This window comes from Macaca fascicularis, chromosome 1 (assembly GCF_037993035.2).
Source record: "Macaca fascicularis isolate 582-1 chromosome 1, T2T-MFA8v1.1".
Lineage (NCBI taxonomy): Eukaryota > Metazoa > Chordata > Mammalia > Primates > Cercopithecidae > Macaca > Macaca fascicularis.
Genome location: NC_088375.1, coordinates 102,027,268 through 102,053,759, shown reverse-complemented (window position 1 = coordinate 102,053,759; position 26,492 = coordinate 102,027,268). Strand labels below are relative to the sequence as shown.

Genomic DNA, 26,492 nt, shown 5'->3' with positions numbered 1-26,492 from the left:
TTTTCTGCTTCCTTCTCATTTGGGTATACTATGTCAGAGGAAACATCTGGGACTCAAGGGCTGCTGTTAGGATTTTTTTTGTCCCACAGGGTGCTCCCTTGATGTAGTGCTCTCCCCCTTCCCCAAAGGATGGGGCTTCCTGAGAGCTGAACTACAGTGATTGTTATTTCTCTTCTGGATCTAGCCACCCAGCAGATCTACTGTACTCCAGGCTCCAGGCTGATACTGGGTAGTGTCTGCAAAGAGTCCTGTGATGTGGTTCGTCTTCAGGTCTCTCAGCCATGGATATCAGTACCTGCTCCAGTGGAGGTGGCAAGGCAGTGAAGTGGACTCTGTGAGGGTCCTTGGCTTTAATTTTGTTTATTGGGATAGTTTTGTGTTGGTTGTCCTCCAGCCAGGAGGTGGAGGTGTTAAGAGAGCATCAGCTGCAATAGTATAGGGAGGATACAAGCTTGCCCTAGGGTCACTTGGATAAGATTTGAGTTTCTCAGGTGGTGGGTGGGGCCAGGGCAGGTAGAGAAAGACCATCAGGTGGGGGCAGGTTCAGATTCCCCTTGGACAGGGATAGCTGTGCCTGCTGTAGGGGATGGGGTGTGATTCTCAGGCCAATGGATTTATGTTCCCAAGGGGATTATGGCTGCCTCTGCTGTGTCATGCAGGTTGCCGTGCAAGTGCTGGAAAGCTGGCAGTTACAGGCCTCATCCAGTTCCCACACAGCCTGAAAGGCCGATCTCACTCCTACCATGCCCCCACCAACAGCACTGAATTTATTTCCAGACAGCAGGTGAGCAGAGCTGAGAATCTGCTACCAACCTCCCTGCCGAGAAAGCAAGCAGGGCTTTCTACCTGCCCTGGTAGCCAGAAGACAAAGGACATAATCTCTTGGGAGCTCTGTGGCCCCACCCACCACCTAAGAAACTCAGATCTTATCCAAGTGACCCTAGGGCAAGCTTGTATCCTCCTTGTATTATTGCAGGTGATGCTCTCTTAAAAGCTCCACCTCCTGGCTGGAGGACAACCAACACAGGGAGGTTTCAAACCTCCCTGCCTGCTGTGGCTTCTGTGCTGGTGTCTGCACTCCCAGTTCACCCCCTCCCCTGGGTTCCGTCCAGGAAACTGTGTTCCATCAAAACTTCAGCTGGAAGTTTTCTTCTCCCTGTGGTCTTTCCCCAATTCCACTGGCAGCCCTCCTGAAGGACCTTTGTGAGACAAAGTCAGAAATAACTTCCCTGGGGACTGAGAGAGCCCACAGGGCTCTTCCTGCTACTTCCTGTACCCCTGAATTTTGCTCAGCTCTCTAAATTCACCTCAGCTCCGGGTAAAGTCAGATCCTTCTCTCATGATCTAGACCTTCAGGTTCCCCCCTGAGGATGTATGTTCAGGGGTGGATGATCCCCTTTCACACTTTCACACTTTGGGCACTCATAGTTTTTTGGCTGTCTCCTGGAGCCTGCAGCAGCAATCCATTTCCTTCAAAGATGCCATTTTGAATATCCTCACATTTAAATAGAAAAACCTATTAAGATATATTAAGAGAATGATGTTCCTAATAGGTTTCAAAGGGATATAAAACCCATGGTAAATAATAAAATATTTGAAGAAATTAGGAGGGTGGGGAACCAATATAATGCAGTGGTCAAAAGCAAGGGCTTTGCAGTAGGATAGACTTGGTCCACATCTGGCACATTAGTTTCCTGATATTGGGAAAATAGCTTAAATATTTCTCATAAGATTGGTTTAAAAATTAAATGAGATAATGGATACACATTTCTTATTCCATTGCCTTGTACGTTATGGAAAATCAACATGCAATAGGTCCTATGGCTCGAAGCAAGATAAAGACGAGCATTGGAAAGATTTCTAGGGAGAGAAGACATCACATGCAAATGTTAAAGTGTGAAACAGCATAGTGAGTTCTGTATAACATTGGTATATGTAGAAAGGTATAGGAAAATGATGCAAGACAGGTAAAAAGCAGCCCTCCAACAAGCTGGCTTTTGTCATAAAGACAGAAATGGAGTCTCCAATGTAAAAATATCAGTAAGTAAATATTGAAAGATTTTAGGAAGAAGAATGCTTGATCATTTCACATTTCAGCAAAAAAAAAAAAAAAAAAAAAAAAATCTGACAATTGCCTGGAGGGATACATTAGAGAGAGACCATGTTTGGAAGTAATGAGACCTATTAGAATCTAATAAAGGATGGTATTCTCACAAATGAAAAGATGTTGTGCTTCCTCTAATATTGAAAACCATTAAACAGAAAATGAATACTTTCAGGTAAAGAAAAAACCAAACCCAAAAAACAATGACCCTAAGAGCATGAAGCCACCCCAGGAGCAGAGTCAGCTTCCAAATCCTTCAGAGGCCGGCAAAACCTTCCCTGAGAGCCATCTTCAGACTCCTCAGATGCCGCCAACAACTCCATCCAGCAGTTTCTTCATCAAGGTACAATTTCCTGAGTCCCATACCTCATTCCTCCCTATCATAATTTACAGGGATCATTAGACTGTTGGAAGAGCTACTGCTGTAATCTCTGTCTACAATCTTGGTATGAAATTATGCCACTCAATCATTTGTTGAATTCGTACAGTGAGATAGCACCACATCATAATCTTTACTATCTAAAAGGCATTCATTTATATAATGATTTCTAACTTTAAGAGGATTATTATCTTGTATTGCTCCTGTTGTAGAGAGGGTAAGAGAGAATGGCCAGGCAAGCAGAGATGAAGACAAGAATGTGTTCAGATCCTACATTCCAGTTCCTTTTACCTATTTCCTCTTTGCTTATTAGTAATATTTCTGATTTTACTTTCATAGTTCCAAGTTCCTACCCCCATTACATATTTTGACACATGCTATTTTCTTGATGGGTATCTATTTCTCCTATATCATCACTGGTGGGAATCTCCTCAAATTTTACATGCCAACTTAAATTTTTTCCTCTGGCAAGTTCTCACTGATACAAGATACTGGAACTGATGAGTCCTCCCATTCTTTGCTTTCACAGAGTTTCCTGTTAATGAGATTAAATTACTAATTTCATAGATGTGAACAGAGACTTACTTCATAATGTGTTCTCCCTACTTCCTTGATCTGAGATTTTCCTTAACAGGGTCAGCATCACTCAGGTTGTATCTGTGGACCAGAGAAAACCTACAAATTCAGCCTAGAACATGGAGCAACAATGACAATAATTCTGTTTCTACTTTTTGAGCACTTAACTAGATGTTGGTTCTCACGTGTTGTTGCTGATGTACATTATCTCATTCTCTCTTCATAACCATTAGGAGGAGGCTAATTCTGCCCCAATTCACAGAGAAGAAAATAGAGGTACACAAAGGTTAAAAATCTTCCTCAAGCCTTCAAGAAAGTTAAGAGTCATTATTCGTATCCAGTCTTATTTAAACCCAAAACTTGAAAAATTAATGATTATATATGGCTTTAGATGAGGAATTTATATATGCCATGTCAGTAATTTATTTATTGGTTGCACAATGGTTGCATAGCACACACTTTGTAAACCTTCTGATAACAAATGTGGTGACCAGTGGTGATCAGAGTGTGTTCTAATAAGTAAACCACTCTCCAGAAGTAGAATCCTTTCATTTGCCTTTCTAACAGAGTGCATTTTCTATATTACGTAACTGAATGACAGAAGTGATAGAACTATGGAAATTTAACTAGTATTAATAAATTTTAAAAAAGATTTAAAAATAGTGAAAATAAAGGAAGTTATAGTTCCTTGCCCTCGGTAAAGAGTATTTTTAAAAAATCACTTACTTGGTAATGCTAAGGTAAGTTCTTGCATATTTCTAAATACATTTGAGAACTTTGAAGGATTCTAGCTGGCTGATGCAGACTACAAAATAGCAGAATTCTGCATCTGCAATTGTGAATTTTAAAGAATCTTTCTAGCAAAGTGATGATCAAAACATCTAAAGCAACATAAAGAGTAATTTTATCAAATAAAATTTATGTGATTAAGTTTCTCAGTATTAATTAAGTATATTCGTTGAGACCTTACTAGTCTCTGTGTCTTTTGATGTTTACAAGGTATGCGTTCATGAAGTGCTTCCTGACTCAAGAGGATTACTGTCTTTTGTTGATCTAGGTTTGGAGAGAGATTGTGGGGAAGTAGCCAAATGGAGGAAGATGAATACAAGAATATGTTCATTATCTTTATTCCAGTTACCTTTCATCCTTTCACTTCGTTCATGACCACATTCCAGGTTTTATTTTAAACTATCCATGGTCTTTTCCAAATCAGAAGCTTTGACATATAGATTGCTTCTTTTGCTGGGATCACTTTCTCCAGTCTCTTCTCTAACTCAACTCTCCACAGGCCCTAGCCTAAATCCCTTCCTAGAGCAAGTCCTCACTGGCACCCACATTTCAGATTAGATGAGATCCTCCCATTTTTGGTTCTCTCTGGTTCTCCATTTATGAGCTTTCCTAGCTCCCTTTACTTTTCCTAATAGCATTTAAACAATTGGAATGTGGGAGTGATTTTCTCCTTTTCTATGCCATAAGCTCAGATGGTAGGTAGCATCTACCCCAGAGGAATACAATACAAGAGGGGAAAAAGTCAGTTCATGCTATGTACATCAATTCTTATTCCAGATTACCTTTTGCTCAGCAGTGATATGACCCTTGTAGTCACCTGCACTGAGGGTTCAGAAGCCTGTACCTGTGGTGAAGGGGCAGGAAACTTGGAGGAAAAGCAAAAGGAATTAAATCATTATTTTTTACAGTTGTTTCTCACCCAAGCCCCAAGCTGCATTCTGACCCAGCGGCAGATACCTGCAGCCACCATGCACACATCTTGGAAGAGAAACTTCCTATATTTAAGGATTCTCTATTTTGATTTTTTTTGTTTGTTTGTTTTCATTGTTGTAATTTTTAGTTAGCTTCAAAAAGCTGTATTTCCCTCCATAGTTTATGCAGGTGTTTGAAGAACAGAACCTGCGCCTTTTTGCCATCTGGGCACAGGTGGCTATGGAACGAGCCCTTGCTCAGTCATTGCAACCTAAGATCCATTTTATTTGTGCCTTTTCAATGACTTAAGTGGCATCTCCAAACAACTATGCTTTTATCACTCATATTTCTTTGAAAGGATTATGTGAGAATTTCTAAGTCCCATCTGCTAAAATATGAATCACAATCCTTGCTACAGCTGTACAAATGATTGTGCTGTATGTGAACTTCCCTGGAGCACAGGAATCCCAGGAGGATCGTATGCCTTCATGGCAGCCATTTATTCTTGGGTGTCCAGCTATCGCTTGTAAATACAGTGTCTAACTACTTTCTTGGTGACTCCCCAGATGAGCATAGTCTTGTTCCACTGATCATCGGGTTTCCTCAGATTTTCTCTATGGTATATGTTCTATATTCATTGAGATTTAAAACTAGCAGCCTATTCTTATTGATTTTTTTCTGCTCTGTATACCTAAAGCAAGAAGCACAAATTGACATGAATCAGGAGCAGGGATGGGAGGGGAGATAATTACTCTGAGAAAAAAATTACATAGTGATTTAAAATATTATTCAACCAAAGATTATATTTTTCTCATCTAATTCTACTCTTGTTACGGGACTGTTTAACTGAAATGAATCTGAGAAGATAATACTCCAAGGTGTTCTTGCCAATAAGTGGCAGAAATGAATAGAGAAGTTCCTTTAATAAAAAGCTTCCCATACCAATTCGATCTAAGGTTTCTGTCAACAAGGTAAACAGAATATGAGACAGCGGTTAATCAGAGCACACATACAAATCCCTGCAGAGACAGGGTAATAACAGTAACAGAAAGTGTATTTCTACTTTTTAAGCACTTACTAGGTGCTGGTTTTAAAACCTGTGTTCTTTATGTATATTATTACATTCTTTCCTCATAACAGTCATGATTGATGCTATTCTCAGCTCTCATTTTACATAAGAGACAACCAAGATAGAGTTTTAAAACATTCCCCAAAATTCACAGGCAGTGAGTGTGCTAAATGTAAATTATGTGCACTTTATGTACTTTTTCTTATCCATTCTTCCTTACATCACCCAGGTGATGTTATTGTTAGTCACATTTCACATTTCTTAACACCAAGGATCTTAGAGGTCAAAACTTTACTCAAGATAATAATGATTTTTAGTGTTAGAGCCAAGATTCAAATCCAGCCTCAATGAACTCTAAAGCTTCAGCATTTGATGATCACATATTGCTTCCAAAGTCAGAATATAGATGTTGAACTGTCTCATATATTTACATATATTTAAAATTAGACATTGTTTTTGTTTGGATTTGTTTTCATAATCTAGTTTCTGCAAGGCTGCTAAGGGAAAATTACATGCTGTAAGTCTCTGTATCATCCTATGTTTTACATTGCCGTGTTAAGACCCCTGTGTTCATCTGCACCCAATAATCAGATGCTGTATCTTCAGTGGAAGTCAAAAGAAAAATTAGATGACAATTTTCCAAGCTAGTGTCTCATCTAGGTGCCAATTGCACTGTGACCACACTGTTTTCTAATGACTCGTCGCTGTGTACCAGTTGAAGACAGGTCTCCCATGTACAGAGTTCTCAATTTTTCATGTTGTTTTGTTGTTGTTATTGTCCTGACTGGTAAATTCCAAAATTTATATTTCCCTATATACTTTCTAAGAGTTTTATATGTCGTATAGTGCTACCTATCATGCCTGTTTGCCATCTTGCTTCAGGTGGATAGATAGAGGCTGTGCCTAGTAAAGTCATTATCTGCTCTGATCTTCTCTGCTATTTTAAGGACAAAATTGGACATCTCAGGACAGTCAGTTTTCTGACGCATAATGACTTGAAAGAAAGTTCCCAATTGCCTAAATATGTGATATAGCAATTTCTGCAGCCATAGGAATCATTATGCTGTGCCTAAAGACTCTAGGACAGGGATTCTAGAAAGAAGCACATGTCTCCATGGCCACCAATGCTTAATAACACAATTCATTACTTCTGCTTTGGTGACCAGCCCACAGGTTGTCTCACCACTCACTCTAAGATTGACCAGCTGAGCAGGAAAACGTTGTCCTTACTCATCATGGTTTCTCCCAAAGATTTTGTGTATGATACGGGTTCATTGTGCTTTTGGATTCAAAACGTGAAGAAGACAGAAGCATGACCTTTAGTCATGACTCCTCTGAAGCACAGATCACATAATGGCCTGAATCGTGATCGGTTATGGTAGCAGGGATTAATTACTATGAGACAAACAATCAGCTACTGTATTAAAATATTACTCAACCAAATCTATGATTTTAGGCATGCAAATTCTGCTGAAATAATGAGAATATTTGTTTCAACTTATTTTGAAAAGAAAATTACTCAAGACAGTTTTATCAATGATATTAAGCTGCCACATTGTACAAGGGAATAAAGAGGCTTTTTTGGTAATCCTCCTATACTTCCTCAATCAGGAGCTCCCTATAACTGGGTCAACATAAAGCATTAAATATCTTTAAACAGGGCAGACATTTAAAAAAAAAAAAAACCTGCACAGAACATAAAATAACAATGAAAATATTTTTCTGCTTATTGAGCGTTTATTAGATGCTGGTCTGTGTTCGTTACAAAATTATGTCATATATTCGTCATTGTATCTCCATAAAGATACAATTTTTATCTCATTTCACATATGACAATCATGAGATATCAAGAGGTTAAAAATGCCATTCAGGCTAATAAAAACAGTGTTAGAGTAAGGATTCATATCCAGCTTTAGTCAACTAAAAAACTTTGGTAATTATACAAATATATTTCTTCCAGTATAGGACCGTATATATTAAAATTTCAGCCATATATCCACAAATATTCATATATGTAGTGCTGAATTTTGCATTTGTTTTCATAATCCAGATGCTACAAGCCAGAATAAGGTGCATAAGGGGCCTATAGGGTTGGGTGTTCGAAGCTGTAATCAACAAGCAGGTTTTATAGTCCCTTTTTCAATCTATTTAAGGATCAGAGAAATATATTTTATAGATGAGTCTCTATATATTGGAGATGGGTCTCACTCTGTTGCCTAGGCTGGAGTGCAGTGACTCAATCAAAGCTCACTGCAACCTCAAACACCTGGGCTCAAGGGATCCTCCTGCCTCAGCCTCTCAAGTAGCTGGGACTAAAGGTGCACGCTACCAGGCCTGGCTAACTTTTAAAAATGTTTTGTAGAGATGAGGCCTCACTATATTGCCTAGGCTTATCTTCACCTCTTGGCCTCAAGTGATCCTCCTGCCTCAGCCTCCTGAGTTGCTGGGGTTACATGGGTAAGCCACTGCACGCAGCTTAAATGTTCTTTTTTTTTTTTTTTTTGAGACGGAGTCTCGCTCTGTCGCCCAGGCTGGAGTGCAGTGGCCGGATCTCAGCTCACTGCAAGCTCCGCCTCCCGGGTTTACGCCATTCTCCTGCCTCAGCCTCCCGAGTAGCTGGGACTACAGGCGCCCGCCACTCGCCCGGCTAGTTTTTTGTATTTTTTAGTAGAGACGGGGTTTCACCGTGTTCGCCAGGATGGTATCGATCTCCTGACCTCGTGATCCGCCCGTCTCGGCCTCCCAAAGTGCTGGGATTACAGGCTTGAGCCACCGCGCCCGGCCTTAAATGTTCTTAAAAGTCTTTCATTAGTGACATTAGAGGAAGTCACACATGATTTTCCTGACACCCTCTATCCTTACTTTAACAAGATGTAAAAAGACAGGTGCTGGGAATGCCCTAGTGGAATCTGAAATTATCTTGATTACTGTCGGGAATCCTGAAGGATTCTGAATATCTGATGCACACCACAGGACCAACAGAATCCCGCCCCTGGAACTGTGCTTTCAGGGAATGCTTCCAGCAAAGGGAGGATCAGTGTGCCCAAACAACCAACACATGCGTTTCCTGGAACCTGAAGTGCAAATTACAGAAGTCAATTTGTGTATTTGCTTGATGAGAATAGCTTCTATCACTTTGGTTAATGTTGTTCTGAAATTTGCTGCCCTTATAAACTGGGAGGGTTATTTAGCAAAAATAACCTCAATGGACCGGCTTAACCAAGTTGGCCTAGATGGGTTTTCAGCAGAAATAAAGCCAGGACCCAATCACACACCAATAAAATTTCAACCAACAGGATGAAGGCTATAATACTGGTTTGTGAGTGTACAGTTGAAGGAGTTAGGATATCTAAATTTACACTCTTCTTCCATAGAAAGTACCAGACAGATGACAGCGAGAACAGAATAAAAAGAAAAATAAGAAAACCAAACATATATAGATGTAGACATGGATATATTAGGTTTTTGTTTGTTTGTTTGAGGTAGAGTCTCACTATCACCCAGGATGGAGTGCAGTGGCATAATCTTGGCTCACTGCAAACTGTGCCTCCCGGGTTCAGGTGATTCTCCTGCCTCAGCCTCCCAAGTAGCTGGGACTACAGGTGTGCACCACCATGCCTGACTAATTATTGTGTTTTTAGTAGAGGCGGGGCTTCACCATGTTGGCCAGGCTAGCCTTGAACTCCTCACCTCAGGCGATCCTCCCGCCTCGGCCTCACAAAGTGTTGGGATTACAGGTGTGAGCCACTGTGCCTGGCCAGGTTCTATCTCATTCTGAAAACCACAAGACAGAAAAAACTCAATCTTTTCCTGAGAACATGGAGGCCAGAATCACCCCAATTGATGACTTCAATAGAATAAAGTCTTCTCAAGACTTGAGACTGCATCTGCAAACTTCTGGCTTCAGGAAACCTCCAGGAGTGAGCCATCCTCAGACTTCACAGAGAATTATGTAAACCCCATCCAGCCATTTCTTAGCCAAATCACTAGCTTACTATTATCATTTGTGCCTCCCCAAAGGCATATTTGCATTGTATAATGCAATGGAAACCATTGCTGAAGAGGTACAAATTGGTACAAGCATTTTGAAAACCAATTTGGTGCTATCTTAAACCTGAAAACATGCATACTTGCCAATGCTGCAAATCCAACTGGGCATATGAATGAATAAAACGTATACAGATAGTCACAGCAGCATCACGTGAACTGGAAAAACCTTGGAAGAACCCATAACCTACGTCAAGAGAATGAGTAAATTAGAGAACATGATGCTGAATTGAAATTAAACAAGCTGCAGATGCATGCATCACAGATGCATATGAGGCAAATAATAATTGGAAAAAGCAAGTCACAGTAAATTTTAAATAATATAATAACATTTTTGTAAACTCTGAAACTAATAAAACTAAATATCATATTGCTTGAGAATAAATGCCTTGTGTGGTAAAAGCTATTTTTAGAGCTATTCATCATGATTCAAGACTGCCCTTACCTCTGGGAGCTAAAGCTGGTGGAGGATGCGTTCAGAGAGAAGCATGTTGGTAATCTTTTCTTTCTTAAATTGTTTGAGTGTTTTCATAGCTACTCATGCTACCAAGTATGTAGTTTTAAATGCTGAACAAAAAATTTTATGTTCTAAATTTAGAAATGTACTCCTTTCAATAAGATTCCATTACTACATGTGGCATACTTAAATAGAGAAACATTTTTAATAAAATGATTTTCATCTTACCTTGATCTGGGGTATCCATCAACAGAGTCAACATAAAGCATGGAAAATGTGTGCATCAGGCAGAAATTCAAATACTGCACAGGCCATTATTAACAATGACAATAATTATATTTTTGCTTATTGGGCATTTACTAGGGTCTAGGCTCTAAGCTTATTAGCTATGTATATTATGTAACTTATTCTTCATTACAACACCATAAATATGATATTGTTAGTCTCAATTCATATATGAGAACACTAGCATTCATAGTTTTGGAATAATGTTTCTTCCAATGTGAGAGAGATTTAAAATTGTCTCTAGTATGTTTATATGTATGTGTACACTAACATTTCAGAATAGACCATGTCAGGCTTGGGTTTGTTTAATAGTCTGAACTCTGCAGTCTTTCAGTGATGGAGGAGATGCACGAGAGTGGTTAGAGGCTGTTCTCATCAGAGAGCCACAGCACTGCAGCAGGCTCCTGCAGCCCTCTCACCTACCATTTTTTCAGCAAATGGTGCAATAGAATTATATTAGTGAAAGCCAGAAGTGAGAAAAACAATGACAAATGGACATCACATGTAAAGGGTTAGAAATGGGTTTTCACTATTATAATTAATGGTAGTCAAAGTATATGATTTTGCAACACTCTGTCCTCACTTGAACAAAGTACAAGAAACAAGCTACTGGGAGTTCTCCAGAGAACCTGGAACCCCTCTGATTTTGATTAAGAATCTTGACGATTTCAGTTTGCCTCATGTAGACAGCAAGGGCAACATAATCCTGCCTCTGGAACTGTAGCTTCGAGAGAATCCTTGCAGCAAAGATCACTTTGCTGAACAAAATGATGGAGAGGTTGGTGTATTAGAGCCTGAAGAGCAGATAGCTGCTACCTGCATGTGTACTCATTTGATGAGACAGGTTTACCTATAAACACTCCTCAGTTTGGTTGATTTTCCTCTGAATCATGCTCCCCTCATCACCAGGGAGGATTATCTACCAAAAAATGACGCTAAGAGGTGTGCTTTAACTAAGCGGTCTCACATCAGCATACAACACAGATAGATCCAAGAATCTAAGACCAGTGAAAGAAACTTCAGTCATCTGAGTCTTGACCATTTCGGACTGCAGACCATAATCCTGGTCCTATGTGGGCTGAGGAAACTAAATGTCAGTATACTATACAGAGACATTAGCAGAGGGAAGAGCCTATAAAAAGGGAGATTTTGAAAAATCATATATGGAGCCCATACCTACTTGTTAATAGTTCAAACCCCCCCTTTTTTTTATCTTCTACTTCAAAGACATAAGTGAATATCCCTGGAAAATTCTGATTTCTCATACCTACTGGCTTAAAAGGGACACGTGATGTTTTCTTAGGTCCAACCCTTCTAAAATAAGCAATGTGTCCATTCCTGTAGCCATAGGAGTTATTCTGCTGCACCTAAACCTCCCTTAGCTTAGGAATCTCAGCCAGGATCATATATCTTCTACCTCCAATACAGCCATTTTCCTCTGGTGTCCAGCCAGCCCCATAGGAGGCAAAACCTGTCTGACCACTTGCTACATGATCCAGTAGCTCTGCAGGAAATCTTTATTCTTACTGATAATAGGTTCTCTCACAAATTTTGTGTGTGATACGGATTATTCCTGGTTTTGATTAGAAACCAGAAGCATAACTTTTTATATTTGATATCTTCTGCCATGTCTCCCTTAAAATAAACAACACAAAATGGTTTGAAATATGAATAGGAATAATTGCTATTTTTTCTGAGTAATAATTCCCCCAGTATTACTATACCAATGTGTTCCTCCTCTACATTCCAGTTTCTTTTCAATCCTTTCTCTTTTGTTGTCTTACCATATATCAGAGTTTAGTTTCAGTATCCATGCTTTTAACCACAGCAGGGGTTTTGATACTTCCTTTGATGTCAGATTTTTCCATCTCAGTTCTCTCCCCAAATATCTTCAACCACAAGGTACCAGTCTAATCTATTCCTTGAGTAAGTTCTCACTAATACCCTCCTCCCAGAATAGATCTTATTTTCTCATTGTTTGCCTTCATACGTACCTTTCTGTTTCTTTATAGCATTTATCATAGCTATAATAAACCTATGACTTCCTTCCCTACTCAGCAATAAATGTCTTCCTAGGGGAAGACAACACGGGTGGGAGAGGGAGTTTACATTTGTGTGTATCAACTCTTATCCCAGCTTGTCTTTCGTTCTGCCCTGATATCACCCCCTGTATTACCTACAATCCAGCGCTATGGGGCCTGTACCCAAGGCGAATGGGCAGGGAAGGAATGGGCAGGGAATCACTGACCCACAGCAACTTGAGGGATAGGAAACTCTAAGATTTACATTACTATTCTCCAATGTCGTTTCTCGCCTAAGCCCCAAGCTGCCCCTGGCCCAGGTTGCAGACCTCAGCACCACTCCACACACATCAGTTGAGGACAGGCTTTCTCCATGCAGGTTTTCTCAATTTTTATACAGTTTTTTTTTTTTTTAGTTATTAATTTCAAGAATTCATATTTCCCCTTATATAGTCTTTCCTGGTTCTTTGTGGGCAGAGCTAGCTGCTTGTAACTGTTGCCATCTTGGGACTTGCCATCAAGGCCACAGGTAGAGCCCATGTGTAGTCATGAAAGCCCACTGTCTGTTACTGCAATGACGTACATGGACATCATAAGACAACTACTCTGTCCATGCATACTGGCTTGGAACTTTCTAAGACCTTGCCTGCCTAAATAGGCAGCACAGTCATTTCTACTTGCATAGGAATCATTCTGCCTCTCTGAAAGCACAGGATCCGAGGCAGACTCATCCACCTAAACACCATGTAGTCATTTCTTCTCTGGGATCCAGCCATCTTCACAGGAGGCCCGCAAAAATGGTGTCTGACCAGTCAGTCTGTGATTCCCTATGTAACCCGGAAATCCTTGCTCTTATACATCGCAGCTTCTCCCAAGTAGTTTTTCTATAATAGAGTTCCTTTTGACTTTTTAATTCAAAGCCAGAAATAGATTATTATCTTTGATTTATGCTGTTAGGTATCCTGAAGTGAACAGCACAGAAGGGCATAATTCACGAACAGGGTAGGGTGGAGGAGGATTTACTCTGAGGGAAAACAAATGTTTGCACTTTTAAAATATTATTCAAACAAAGATTATAATTTCATCATCCAAGCCGGGCTATCATGGTGACAGTTTAAGATTTCATTTATTTTTAAAAGATAATATCTCAAGACAATCTTGTCAATAAAATTACATTGCTACACATGGCAGATCTGAATAGAGGGGCTTCTCTCATATTATGCTTCCTATATTACCTCCATACAAGGTTTCCTTCAACAAAGGCATCATAAAACATGAAATAGCTGCTCATCAGAGCAAACATGCAAACCCCTAATAGATCGTGGAAAAATAATAGCAACAAAGACTTACTTATTGAGCATTTACTGAGCTCTGGACTCTAAAGCCCATTCTTTGCACACTTTACCTAATTTATTGTTTATAACATCATACACAAATGCTATGGCTAGTCCCATTTCACATGTGAGAAAACTGAGGTGCAAAGAAATCTTCCTCAGGGTCATACAGATAGTATTAGTCAGGATTCAAATGCAGCCTTATTGAACTTAAAATGTTAACATTTAACATGTGAACATTTAATGAGCATAGATTGAATCCACAGTAGATGTGCAAATGTTAAAATGTCTGCAATTTATTTTTAATCAATTTTGAATATACAGTGTTTTGTTTGGGGTTTATTTCCAGAATCCAGGTGCTCAGTGGTGGTCAGAGACCGTTCTAATCAAGAAGCTGTTCTCCGTGTGAGCTCACTACAAGCAGTTCTTTTGTGTACCTCTCTATCAACAATTGCCACTTAAAAAGTTAGGTTACTGAATGGCAAAACTGCTTAAAAAAAAAAAAATGTGCCAAATTGGCCAAATAGGATGAATATTTTTTTTAGACTTCCATTAGTTTAATTAAAGGTAGTCAAAGTATGTGATTTTAGAGATATTCCCCAATCTTATTTGAAAAATGTATAAAAATGTAGCTAATGGGAATGCTTTAGGTGGAATATTAAATTGTCCTGAATGCAGCTAAAAACCCTGAAAGATTCTGATTGCCTGACCCACACTGTAGAGATCATAGAACCTTGCCTGAGGAATTGTGAATTTCAGAGAATCTTCTTGTTATGGCTATGATCAGAGCTCCCTAAAGATAGAGATCTGGTTTTCTTGTATGCTGAAGAGCACTTGAGAGAGACTGGTTTGTGTATCTAATTGATGAGAAAGGCCTAGTTAATAAATGTCCATAAATGTAGCCAACTTTATTGTAAGTCATGCTGCCCCCAAAATAGCCCTAAGAGTTGTACCTGACCAAATAACTTAGTCCAGTTTTACAGGACATGAAGACTGAGGATTCCATCCCCAAACAATGCAATTTCAGTTATCTGAGTTTTTAATTCTGATTGGGATGAGAGAAGGCTGAGTGATAGAAATGTCTGAATATGTGCTATTACTCCTCCTCGAACTCAGGGAAAAAAAGAGAAACTGGCAAAGTGAACATCCTATTTAAAAAAGGAAAAGATGTGTTTCATTTGATCTTGAAAAACATTAACTAGAAAAAAAGAACAAGCATCTATTTTCCTTTAGAAAAGTGAAGACACAATCACCAAAATGAATGACCTCATGAGGATGCAGATACTGAAGGAAAAGAGTCATTTTCCAGGACCATTCATGACCAGCATTGGCACAGCTGACAGCCATCTCCACACTCCTCAGATGCTTCCATCAATACCAAGCAGCAGTTGCTTAACCATGGTACGAGTTCCCTCTTCCCAGTATGTTCCCCTTGCTACAATATAATGACAAGGATTAACACAACCTTGAAAGTACTTCTCACCAATCCCCTACTACATACAATGCTTTATTTAACCAAATCAGTCATTTATTTATCAAGTGTGTATTTTGAGGTCCTATCCAAAATTAAAATTCTATTATTATCATCTCTATTCCATAGCAGATATAATTAGATGTTTGTTTAATTTCATTTTTCTTTTGGCTTACATTTCTGTTTTTCCCTCAATACAACATGAAAATCATACCTTAAGGTAGAATAAGGTGGGAAGAAACAGAGCCAACCATAACACTATCACTGATTTTTTCCCTTTCATTTATTATAACTCAAACAATATCTTTAAAAATTTAGGAAAAAAAGATACATAAGCAAAAATAATTAACTTTTAACTATCAGAAATCTCTAACTAATGCCACATTTCAGTACATGGTCTTTCTGATTTTATACTTTTCATTATGTATATACAAAGAGTCTTATTTTCTGTCAGAGTAAATCACTCATATATTTTTCCATAACCCATTTTTTTATTAATATATCTTGAACTGCCTTTCAGTCATACAATATAGATTTAAATTATTTTATTGCACCAGAAAAATTGCAGTTATTCCATACATTATCAAATGATCCTACATTATTTGGCTTTATGTTGTTTCCAGTATTCTGTGTATTTACAACGAACAGTATAAGATCGCATGCCTCTCAGATCTTTCATTGTCCTCATAGTAGCTTTATAATTATTTCCTTACGTCCTGTGCACCTTGTGTCAGGGTACTGATGTCATGGCTATTGTGAGGTGATTTGATACTGATTAACTTCATTGGGAATGGGTTTCCTAATGCTATGGAAAATTTGCCACACTGATGAGTTCATTAGAGTTAAATCCATCAGAGAGTTAAAGCCATCACTCACAGGTGGCCTATATAATCTTCCGGGTCAGGTCACACTGCTGGTCTGTGGAGGCAGCCATCCTGCCTCCATGTTCTGGTCTCTAAGACTCCCTTGATCCCTTCTTGCCTCCATACTTCATCTTCCAGATCAACAGCCTACCCTGCAATTCAAAGTCCTCTTCTACAACTCAGAAATCGTGCAGGCCACTGTGGAGACAGGAGGTTAAAGAAAAGTCCCCTCCTGCCTAATTTTCCAAGTCCATGACTCTTTTTAGTTCCTGCCATTATTCAGATTGGACAGCCTCTAACCTGGGCCCCTTCAGATTAGGGAAGTTCATGGAGTCTTCCAGTGGCTGCCTCAATGATGTTTTTGCAACACAGTGCTGCTTCATTGGAAAGGGCTTTGTGATTTGGGTCTTTAAAATGCCCCTATCTACTAGAATGAGTTCCAACTGAAATCTCATGAAATCTAAGGTTTGTGATTGAGACTATTCCTTACTCTGAGTGCTATTAATAGTGATTTTTTTCTCTATGTTTATTTTTATTTTTTTGTTGCTGTCATATTAGGCAGGAGGGGACTTTTCTTTAACCTCCTCTCTCCACAGTGGTCTGCACTATTTCTGAGTTGTAGGAGAGCACTTTGAATTGCAGGGGCTGCTGATCTGGAAGAGGAAGTATTGAGGCAAGAAGGGATCAAGGGAGACCTAGCGACCAGAACATGGAGGCAGGACAGCTGCCTCCACGGACCAGCAGTGCTCAATGTGACCTAACCTGGGTAGAAAGGAGTAAAATTGAGATTCTTTTAAAATTTCATCTCTTTTGGGAGTCACTTCATGGCAGCTTTGCCTTTACCCTCTGCTTCCCCATACCTCTTGATAGGGGATATGCCTTTTCTTTATGGGTTAATTCTCATCAAAAAAGAAATATTCTTCCTTCCACTCTCATAAAACAATGACGATGATAAAATCACTCCTTAAATCTTTTTAATTTCTTCCGTTACCTAAATTATACTATCTCAGTGATCTCTGTCTAGTTTTCCCTACTTCACCCAGTTAAGGTGATACTTGATGACCAACACTGAGACTGGGATGACTCTCACTAGAGAGTGACCCTGTATTTCCTGTTTTAATTGTGCCTGTGTTTTGGTCTCTACATTCTAAGTTGACACCAAGACTGAAGACTGGACCCGAAGAAGTTTCCATATTAGACGGTGTCCAGAGTGACCTCAAAGAAGTGATGGTGCTGAACGCAACAGAATCATTTGTGTATGAGCCCATAGAGCAGAAGAAAATGTTTCATGCCACAGTGGCAACTGAGAATGAAGTCTTCCGAGTGAAGGTTTTTAATATTGACCTAAAGGAGAAGTTCACCCCAAAGAAGATCATTGCCATCTCAAATTATGTTTGCCGCAGTGGGTTCCTGGAGGTATATCCTTTAACAGTTGTGGTTGATGTGAATGCCGACCGAAAAATGGAGATCCCACAAGGATTGATTAGAAGTGCCAACACAACTCCTAAAATCAGTTATCTTTGCTCACAAACTAAAGGAAGTTTTGTGAATGGGGTGTTTGAGGTACATAAGGTAAGCCCACACCATTGTTTTATAGTTTCTCCTGCAACCCCAAATTTTTAAAGTCTTGTCAACTGGAGTTTGGTCAACCTACTCAACACAGGAAATCAACCCCTTCACCCCTCCCAGCACTAGAGATAATTGAATAGAGTTCATTTCAGGATATGGGGTACGTTATATCTCAACATTCCTCTTCTTAAGGTGTCACCATGCAAGTTATTTAGAAAGACAGTCACTAGGCTGGGCGTGGTGGCTCACGCCTGTAATCCCAGCACTTTGGGAGGCCAAGGCGGGGGGATCACGAGGTCGGGAGATCGAGACCATCCTGGCTAACAAGGTGAAACCTCGTCTCTACTAAAAATACAAAAAATTAGCCGGGCGTGGTGGTGGGCGCCTATAGTCCCAGCTACTTGGGAGGCTGAGGCAGGAGAATGGTGTGAACCCGGGAGGCAAAGCTTGCAGTGAGCCAAGATCATGCCACTGCACTCCAACCTGGGCAACAGAGCAAGACACTGTCTCAGGAAAAAAAAAAAACAAAAGACAGTCACTAGGGAACTTGGCATTTTATCAGCTGTGATGATCTATTCACAGCCACCCTTGTCCAGGGCAGTGCAGTTTATATCAACACATATATCCTTAGAATTTTGTTTCTTTGAGTTCTGCTCCATCTGCATCAATGACAACTTAATTTAATTGTGAACAAAAGAGTTGCTCTCCCAAGCCTGAATCCTGATTGTGACAATCAGAGTAAGAAATCAAATAGACTACTCTGCTTTAGAATGCAGCTATGTCTAACAGTTAGCTAAAATTCTGATCATTTGGACTTCAAAGTGTTCTTGCCTCTTCTCATTCATTAATTCATCAGGAGATTGTTGAGCAACTGACTTCTGCATTAAATAATAAGAAAAATATGAAAGCAAAAAGACTAGAAGAGTCACATAGCTTAACTGCTCAATTTATAAATAGGGGCAATAAAATACAAAAAAAAAAAAAGCTTCGTGAATTCTTAGGCTTACAGTTTGCCTTTCGGTTTCAACACATCATGTAAATATTATGCTTAGCTGATTTAACTTGTTTGAAGTACTGTTTCGTACTCCATTATATATGTCTTCTAAGGTGGCTTACTTTTAATTGTGCTGTTTTCTGTACACTCTGTTTAAATGACTGTACATATGTATTTTTCCAAACCATTTTTCCAAAGTGGTTGTAGAATTAATGAATGAAGTAATGAGCTACAAACCAGAATAATGTGACCAGATGGATGATCTAGATTTGAGATCTGGGCAGATTGGCAAAGAGCGATTATATGGAGAAGAAAGAAGGAGTTACATATTGAAATAACAGCCTACTTAATGAGAACTGGCAACATTCTTTCTCAAACTTGTAAAGAGCCATGAAGAGCCTCTATTATCTGCTCTTGGGCAGATGTGAAAGATATCTACCAAAGTAATCAGATTTTTCTGTATCCAGGCTCCTTAAAAAATCCCAGCTATGCTGATGTTAAAACAGGAAAAAATTAGTAATCAATTTATTTTCCTAGAAAAACTCCAGCAGATAACGAACTTCAACAAAAGAGGCTCAAGAGAGGATTGAAAAGGCAGGATTCACAGACCAAGTGTCTGAAGCTATTTGGTACCTGTCATTCAGGACCTCCAGCTCTATTTACTCTATCAAAGACCAAAGTTTCCAGAAACACCCTGTATTTCTCATAGATTGGAAAATTATTGATCCAGTTTCAGAAGATAAGTGTTAATTTTCTTTTGCAGAAAAATGTAAGGGGTGAATTCACTTATTATGAAATACAAGATAATACAGGGAAGATGGAAGTGGTGGTGCATGGACGACTGACCACAATCAACTGTGAGGAAGGAGATAAACTGAAACTCACCTGCTTTGAATTGGCACCGAAAAGTGGCAATAACGGGGAGTTGAGATCTGTAATTCATAGTCACATCAAGGTTGGAACTTTATGGGAACATCATTTTTCCAAAGTGGCAAATCGTTTTGTTTATACTTTAAGAAAACTAGACTGCTACTATTACACGGAGAGTTTAGCAAGTGGAAAAGGAACAAAGCCTTGCACTTTACTGGGTGTAAACTTCCCATCATTGTTTTTGAAGAAGGATACTTGTAATCATAATAAAAAAAATTAGAGAGACTTTCAAAGGCTATGATACCTAAGTTAAATAAGAAAGAATTGGTTGCTTTTACCACAGCATGGAGATAATTTAATCAGAATTTGCGTTTGGTTAAGGCACATTTGTTTCAAATGCTGGCTCTGTGATTTTCTAGTTGACTAAAGACTTAACACTAGGAACCTCAAGTTCATCATTTGTGAAATGGGAGAAATATTGTCTACCATAGAGGGTCATCAACTTAGCTCACAGCAGCCCTAAATTACCAAGAATGCATCTGAGCAAATCAGATCACAAAGGTACCTGCCTTTAGTGAGATACATACACTGGTTTACATCTGACAGAGGTAGTTGGGTCTACATAACAAAGTTCATGCTTTTTGCCACACTGACACACACATTCATGTGGGATTCTTGGAACACTAACAAAGGCTAATACTGGAAGGCAAACAATTCAAAACAAAGGCTGACATATTCAGGCACACACATGCTCTCAGATTGCTTCAGTTCTCGGGAACATCAGTCAAACATTCCAAATCTTCTTTGATAGCAATTGCACCAGGAATACCTTTTGTACTCTCTTCCTTCCTTTCTGCCCAATGAAAACCTTCCCCTCAACTCTAGTCATTGGGTGCACCAGCTCCTTTCTCTCTCCTGTTGTTCCCTGACATCTCCTGCTCTTTCACTTGCACTCATGCTAAGTAGGAGTGAATATCTTATTTCACGGTCCCAATTAAAGAGAGAGGCATGACTCAAAGGTCAAGAATTTATTAAAGGAGACAGATGGGAGTGAGAAAAGAATCATTTAGAAAGGAATAGGGGAAGAGATATGGTGCATGGGGAGGAGATACAGTGTGATTGAAGAGAGAAATGTGGGATCACCAGCATCTCAACTGGTCTGTCTTTATCTCTTTCTCCTTCAAGGTCATCAAGGCCAGGAAAAACAAGAAAGACATATTCAATCCTGATTCAAGTATGGAAACTTCACCAGGCTTTTTCTTCTAAAATCTGAATGTCATTGATGGTAATGTTTATGGAGATAGGTCTAAGTGCCTAAAAAATGTACATATACCTGGTTGAAATACGACACTATATATGCACACCATTATCATATATACCAGCTGTTAATCCTATGGAATGGGGTATTGGGAGTGCTTTTTAAATTCTTTATAGGTTTTTTTTTAATAAAATGTCATATGTTGTATCTTCAACTTCTATAATTTGAAAAAAAAAAAATAAACATTATCTTTTTTCTGAAAGGAATTCTTCCCCAGCAGTCTTTTTAATCCATCCATGAGTTGCTTAAAAGCAAATAGTTTGTGGTCTGCAAATTAGGGTGGGGCACACAGGCCTCAAGCAATATTTGGATTTATACTTTGGGTGTGATCTTTACAGGGTAAAGCCCTGGTCAAGAATGAACAGGCTGTGTTCTGCTGAAAGAAACCAGGCTGAAGGGGTAGGTAGGGTGAAATCCAGCTTGTGGTTCAGTTGCCAAGCGCTGTGTTATTGTTTTAGCCCAGAGCAGTAGATACCTTTTCAGAATTGGTCTCCTGGAGGGGGCATAATTGGGTAAATTTTCTGCCAAATAAGGTACCTTCTGGTGATGTGCATGAAGGCACTTGTCTGTGTTAGAGGAATATCTGGGCCTGCCTGATGTGAAATATCTGGTTTTATGCATTTCCTCAAACACCGACTGCTCTTCAGGCACTTTCGAACCATATTTCCTTTTCTCACAATCCACTATAGTGATCTGATCCATTAGAAAGCTGCCCTAGGAAGAGCTGCATTACGCAAACACCGAAGATAATTAATTTTATTTAGAACAGAATAGAATAGCAGAAAGTACGTATCTAAAACTAAAATTTAGCTAAATTTATTGATTATATGTTTGGTACCTGGTACTTTGCAATTATTTTGTGACACATAATCTTCATATTAGTTCTAGAAGGTTGATTGTTTTCTCCTCTTTACTCACCCTATAATATGTGACAAACACGGAATAGAAAGGCAAAGTCACTTTCTTAATGACCCTTAGATGGTAAATTAGAGAACCTGATTTAGAGCTCAGGCTGTTGTTCTCTTTGGGGTGTGTGTGTGTTAGGAGAGGGGTATAGGGATGTGGTGGAAGCTATGAGGGATGGAATGGGGAAGTCTACTGTTGCAGGACTTTTCCTTACTTCAGGTAAACATGGGAGTCCTTATCATGTGGCCATGAAAAGTTAGGCTCACAGACAATTTGAAGCGTGAGGAAGGCAGAGTTTATTGGGTGAAAAGGAAAGAGGGAAAGGGTCCCTCTGCAAAGCCAGACTCCCTGCTGGTGTGCTTCCCACCTCACAGTTTGAATTTCAGTTTCTACCCAGGAAGAGGAGGGGCCGGGCTCTTCCCCACTGCAAATGGCACAAACTTATGTGGCTCCACCCCAGTGTACACTCCTCCCAGTGTGCAGGCTGGAGTTTCTCTGGGGACCCCTTCCCACCTGGCTGTCTCATTGACCCCTCTAAAGAAGTGCATCTAACTGCCATTAGAATAAGGATAAGGATAAGGATGAAGACGGATCTCAACTGCTTCCTGCTGACAGGGGGCGCTGTTTTGGCAAAACAGCAGTCAAAGTCCCTTAGAGGCTTATTTAAGGGTTCCAAGCAGAAGGGGCCATTGTCCGCCTCTCCAGTTGCATGACTGTTTGGAGTTTGATGGCCTGAAGGGAAGAAGAGACAAACTGTATTATCAGAAAACATGCATCTAAACAAAGGGAGGGGTAAGGACAGCTCAAAAATCCTGAGGCCTTTTATCACTTTGCACAAGGAGAGGGAGGTCACAAGCCCAACTGGTTTAAAAAAAAATTAAAAAAAAAAAAAACTTTACCCTTTAGCCAGCATGTCGGGCTTTTGGGTTCCCTTCCCCTGAGCCCAATACTAAGCTGACCAGTTTAAGGTTTGGGAAATTAACTCTTCCCAGTTTGGAGGATGCATCTGTCGGGAGTGTCCCACAGTACAAAGACACAATTGCCTATCAGTGAAGAGAGAACTGAGGGGGAGAAAGGAAAAATGAAAGGTGTTTTTTCAAAGGAGTCCTAAAGGTTCAGGATGCTTCAAAAGGGGTACAGACTGAAAATGAATGGTTACTCATCTAGAAAGAGGGGAGCAGGCATCCCTGGTTCCCGTCTCTTCCTAGCAGATACCCGGGGTACATGAGGGAGAGAAGGAAGAGCATCCTCTTTCCCTCTTCCATCCTCACATCCCCAAGTCCCAGCAACCTTGGCAGGCACCACCATGGGTGGTAAAGCGGTTTGCACCCATGAAGCAGGGGGGCCTAGGAGATAGGAATTATCTGTTCTACCTATGTACACCCTACCTCCCCTGCTGTCAATAGCCTTGATTCCCTAGATCTCATTTATGAATTGAGTTTGGGACAAAAATGTGTCTTGAGGGATGTTGCATGGACTCCTTATCATCAGCTGAATGCTAAACTGAAACTGTGGAATTGAGTCCTCCTGCAACAAGGAAGAGAAAAGGACGTCTTGTGACACACCTAGATAACTGGTGGCTATAGTTATGCTTGCTAGGATTTGGGTGCATGGTGCTTGGCTTTGGTTAGCTCCCTTGGTCTTACTTTCCCAAAAAGGAAACTTTCACGTGATGGGCATCCTATTTATTCCCATCATCTGGCAGGATTTTGCAGGATTATTGCTCAGAACTAGGATGCCGATCGAGATTTTTACATTACCCATACCTTTTGTACTTTCTGAGCTGGAGCTGGAGCTTGCTGGTTGGTTCACAGGAACAAGCAAGGTTCATCTAAAATATAGGTAAAAACTTAAAAACAACTAATGAGTTTAGAATTTAATGGCAAATGTGTGATAAGTTTTGAAACACAATTTCTCTCTCTCCAGTCCTCAATTTTGGAAAACAAAAACAAAAACAAAAAAACAACAACAATAAAAAACATAAATCATGATAGGACTGAGTTGTTGGCAAAATAGATTGTAGTCTTACACTTGGTCTGATTATTTGCATAAAGTGCAAGAAGAATAATTATTTCTACGTAGGCCTTTTGGATTGGCTTTGATGGAACTCTGTTTCACAAGGAGTCTCAGATAAGACCTTTTAAAACCAAGCCCAGTTACGGGTTTGTATCCTCAAATGCCTGTGAGGTGAGTGATTCTCTTCTCTTAAGGTCCCAAGATAAACGGAGTTCTTGAACCTGTTAGAAAGTGACATTCTTAGGCTGGGCACAGTGGCTCATGACTGTAGACCCAGCATTTTGGGAGGCCAAGGCCGGCGGATCACTTGAGGTCAGGAGTTCGAGACCAGCCTGGCCAACATGGTGAAACTCCATCTCTACTAAACATACAAAAATTAGCCTGGTGTGGTGGCACATGCCTGTAGTCCCAGCTACTTGGGAGGCTAAGGCAGGAGAATTGCTTGAACCCGGGAGGCGAAGGTTGCAGTGAGCTGAAATCATGCCACTGCACTCTAGCCTAGGTGACAGAGCAAGATTCTGTCTCAAAAAAAAAAAAAAAAAAATGGAGTGTGAGATGAAGCTCGCCTCCTTGACCTGGGGAGGGAGAGACTCCATGGGGCCATGGCAGAAAACACAGCCAGCCACCTGGGGCGCCTTGGGCTCTGTGTCCCAGCCTCAGCAGGGAGGGGAGGGTGGTGAGGGGCCACTGCTCACCGGTTCATCTGTAAAAAGGAAGTAGAAGGCCATGGAGACTGAGGTCAACAGTTCCGACCCCTGGAAGCAACGGGGGTGGGGGCATGATTTCCCCTACCCTCAGAAGTCTGAGGATGAAAGGCTCAGAAAGGAGAGGGAAAAAGTTTCCTTGGTTTGCATCTCACTAACCAATTCTTGAGCCCCATTCTGGGCACCAAAAATGTGGGACTTTTCCTTAGTTCAGCTAAAGACAGGAGTGCTTATCACATGGCCATGAAAAATTAGGCTCACAGACAACTTGAAGCATGAGGAGGGCAGGGTTTTTTGGGTGAAAAGGAAAAGAGGGAAACAGGGATGGTCCACAAAGCCAGAGTCCCTGCTAGTGCACTTCCCACTTCACAGATTGAATTCCAGGTTCCATCCAGGAAGAGGAGGGGCCAGGCTCCTCTCCACTGCAAATGGCGCAAACTTATGTGGCTCCATCCCAGTGCACACTCCGCCCAGTGTGCAGGCTGGAGTTTCTCTGGGGGCCCCTTCCCATATGGCTCTCTCACTACTGTGAAGGTCCAAAGCTATCTATGCCCATTAAGGAAAAGAGGCATTAGAGTTTGCCATTGTGGTCTGCGTCAAAGAGTGAAATAATAAAAATGTACTGTTTTACTACCTTTCTGCTTATGTGTCTTTCATTATAGTAGGCTTAGATGCCAATTAGACATTTTTATATTTTTTTGCCCAATGCTATTCTAATATGTATACACACACACACACACACACACACACACACACACACACACATATCTGTGTATGTATATGTGTGTGTATATGTGTTTAAGATTATTTTGCTCATTTTGGGAAACCAGATTCTGAAGAAACTTCAGATGCTACAGAAGTCAGTTTTCTCACCTACAGTGAGAATACTGAAGTTCAGAGAGATTGAGTGAAGTGGTGAAAATCACAGTATCACTCAGCTAGTAAGGAACAGACATCATCCTAAGATGTCATAGACTGCTAAAACTGCCTCTAAATTCAAATTTGACTTAATGAACACTAAGAAAAGGACTGCTTTATACACAGATGATGTTTGTATTCTCAGCTAGTCTAATATTTCATATGCATATCACTTGATGTAAGCTTTCTGTAATTGCCTATTCTTGAGTATGTGGATGATGGTGATTTGGAGTTAGTGTCATTTAAGAGGGCTACTACATCCCAGCCTTTGCTTGCTTTCCTTAACACCATGCTGATTCCCCTTCAAACTACTTTCTAAGGACAATCTATGTTTAAATGAAATAAGAAAAACATTACTCTCTGCCCAAAATAATTTGCCTCTTCAATTTTGTTTTCACTTAAATAGCTTCATCCTCTGATGCCTTGACTGCACTGTGTCATATTTTTCCACCTTACCACATACCAGAGCTTCTCCATGGGACTCAAATCAAGTAGATGAGAAGCTGGAGCTTCCCCTAGATCTGTAGTGTATAGACCAGAGAGGACAGAACAACTCATAGAGATGTTAATCTGTCCTCATAAACATTTTACAGACTAGTTTGTACCAAGTGGTTTTAAGGTATGCAATAGCGCTAAAGCTGACATTTTAGGTTAAATACCTGTATGTGGAATTACTGGGTCAAATAATATGAGCATAATTACTAATAATGTTGCCAAACTAATATTTCAATTAACACTTCTGAGGACATTTTCCTTAATCATATCATCATCACATTCACAAATCCTGGACATTATTAACCTAATGGATAAGGAATATTCATTGTTTTAAAGTCCCTGATTTCTGTGGGTCTCTTTAAAAAGTGTCATCTTTCTTATTTATTTTAAAAGCA

The 26,492-nt window shown here is 40.0% G+C and overlaps 2 protein-coding genes across 9 annotated transcripts in view; one reads left to right on the top strand and one right to left on the bottom strand.

Annotated features, from left to right (window-relative positions):
- The window catches only part of LOC102131155 (gamma-interferon-inducible protein 16), a 42,118-nt gene extending 20,858 nt beyond the window's left edge, over positions 1-21,260 (top strand). Inside the window, exons 7-11 of one of the 5 annotated variants that reach the window (XM_005541319.4) lie at positions 2,280-2,447; positions 15,207-15,374; positions 17,460-17,879; positions 19,634-19,825; positions 20,926-21,260. In XM_005541319.4, coding sequence (XP_005541376.3) covers positions 2,280-2,447; positions 15,207-15,374; positions 17,460-17,879; positions 19,634-19,825; positions 20,926-21,006 — 1,029 coding nt within the window. In that variant the 3' untranslated portion in view covers positions 21,007-21,260. Of the gene's footprint in view, positions 1-2,279; positions 2,448-4,116; positions 7,418-9,203; positions 10,558-15,206; positions 15,375-17,459; positions 17,880-19,633; positions 19,826-20,925 lie in introns of those variants that run through there. The other 4 variants (XM_065543928.1, XM_065543929.1, XM_045399544.3 and 1 more) reach the window with 4 other exon arrangements.
- A 976-nt stretch (positions 21,261-22,236) lies between these two features.
- AIM2 (absent in melanoma 2) overlaps positions 22,237-26,492 on the bottom strand; it is a 130,830-nt gene continuing 126,574 nt past the window's right edge. For 2 of the 4 annotated variants that reach the window (XR_012434865.1, XR_010586395.2), the window contains exons 7-8: positions 23,731-23,813; positions 22,237-22,696 (exon numbers count right to left, since the gene is read on the bottom strand). The gene's annotated coding sequence lies outside the window, so the exon portion shown is untranslated. The remainder of the gene's footprint in view (positions 22,697-23,730; positions 23,814-26,492) is intronic. The other 2 variants (XR_012434855.1, XR_010586394.2) reach the window with 1 other exon arrangement.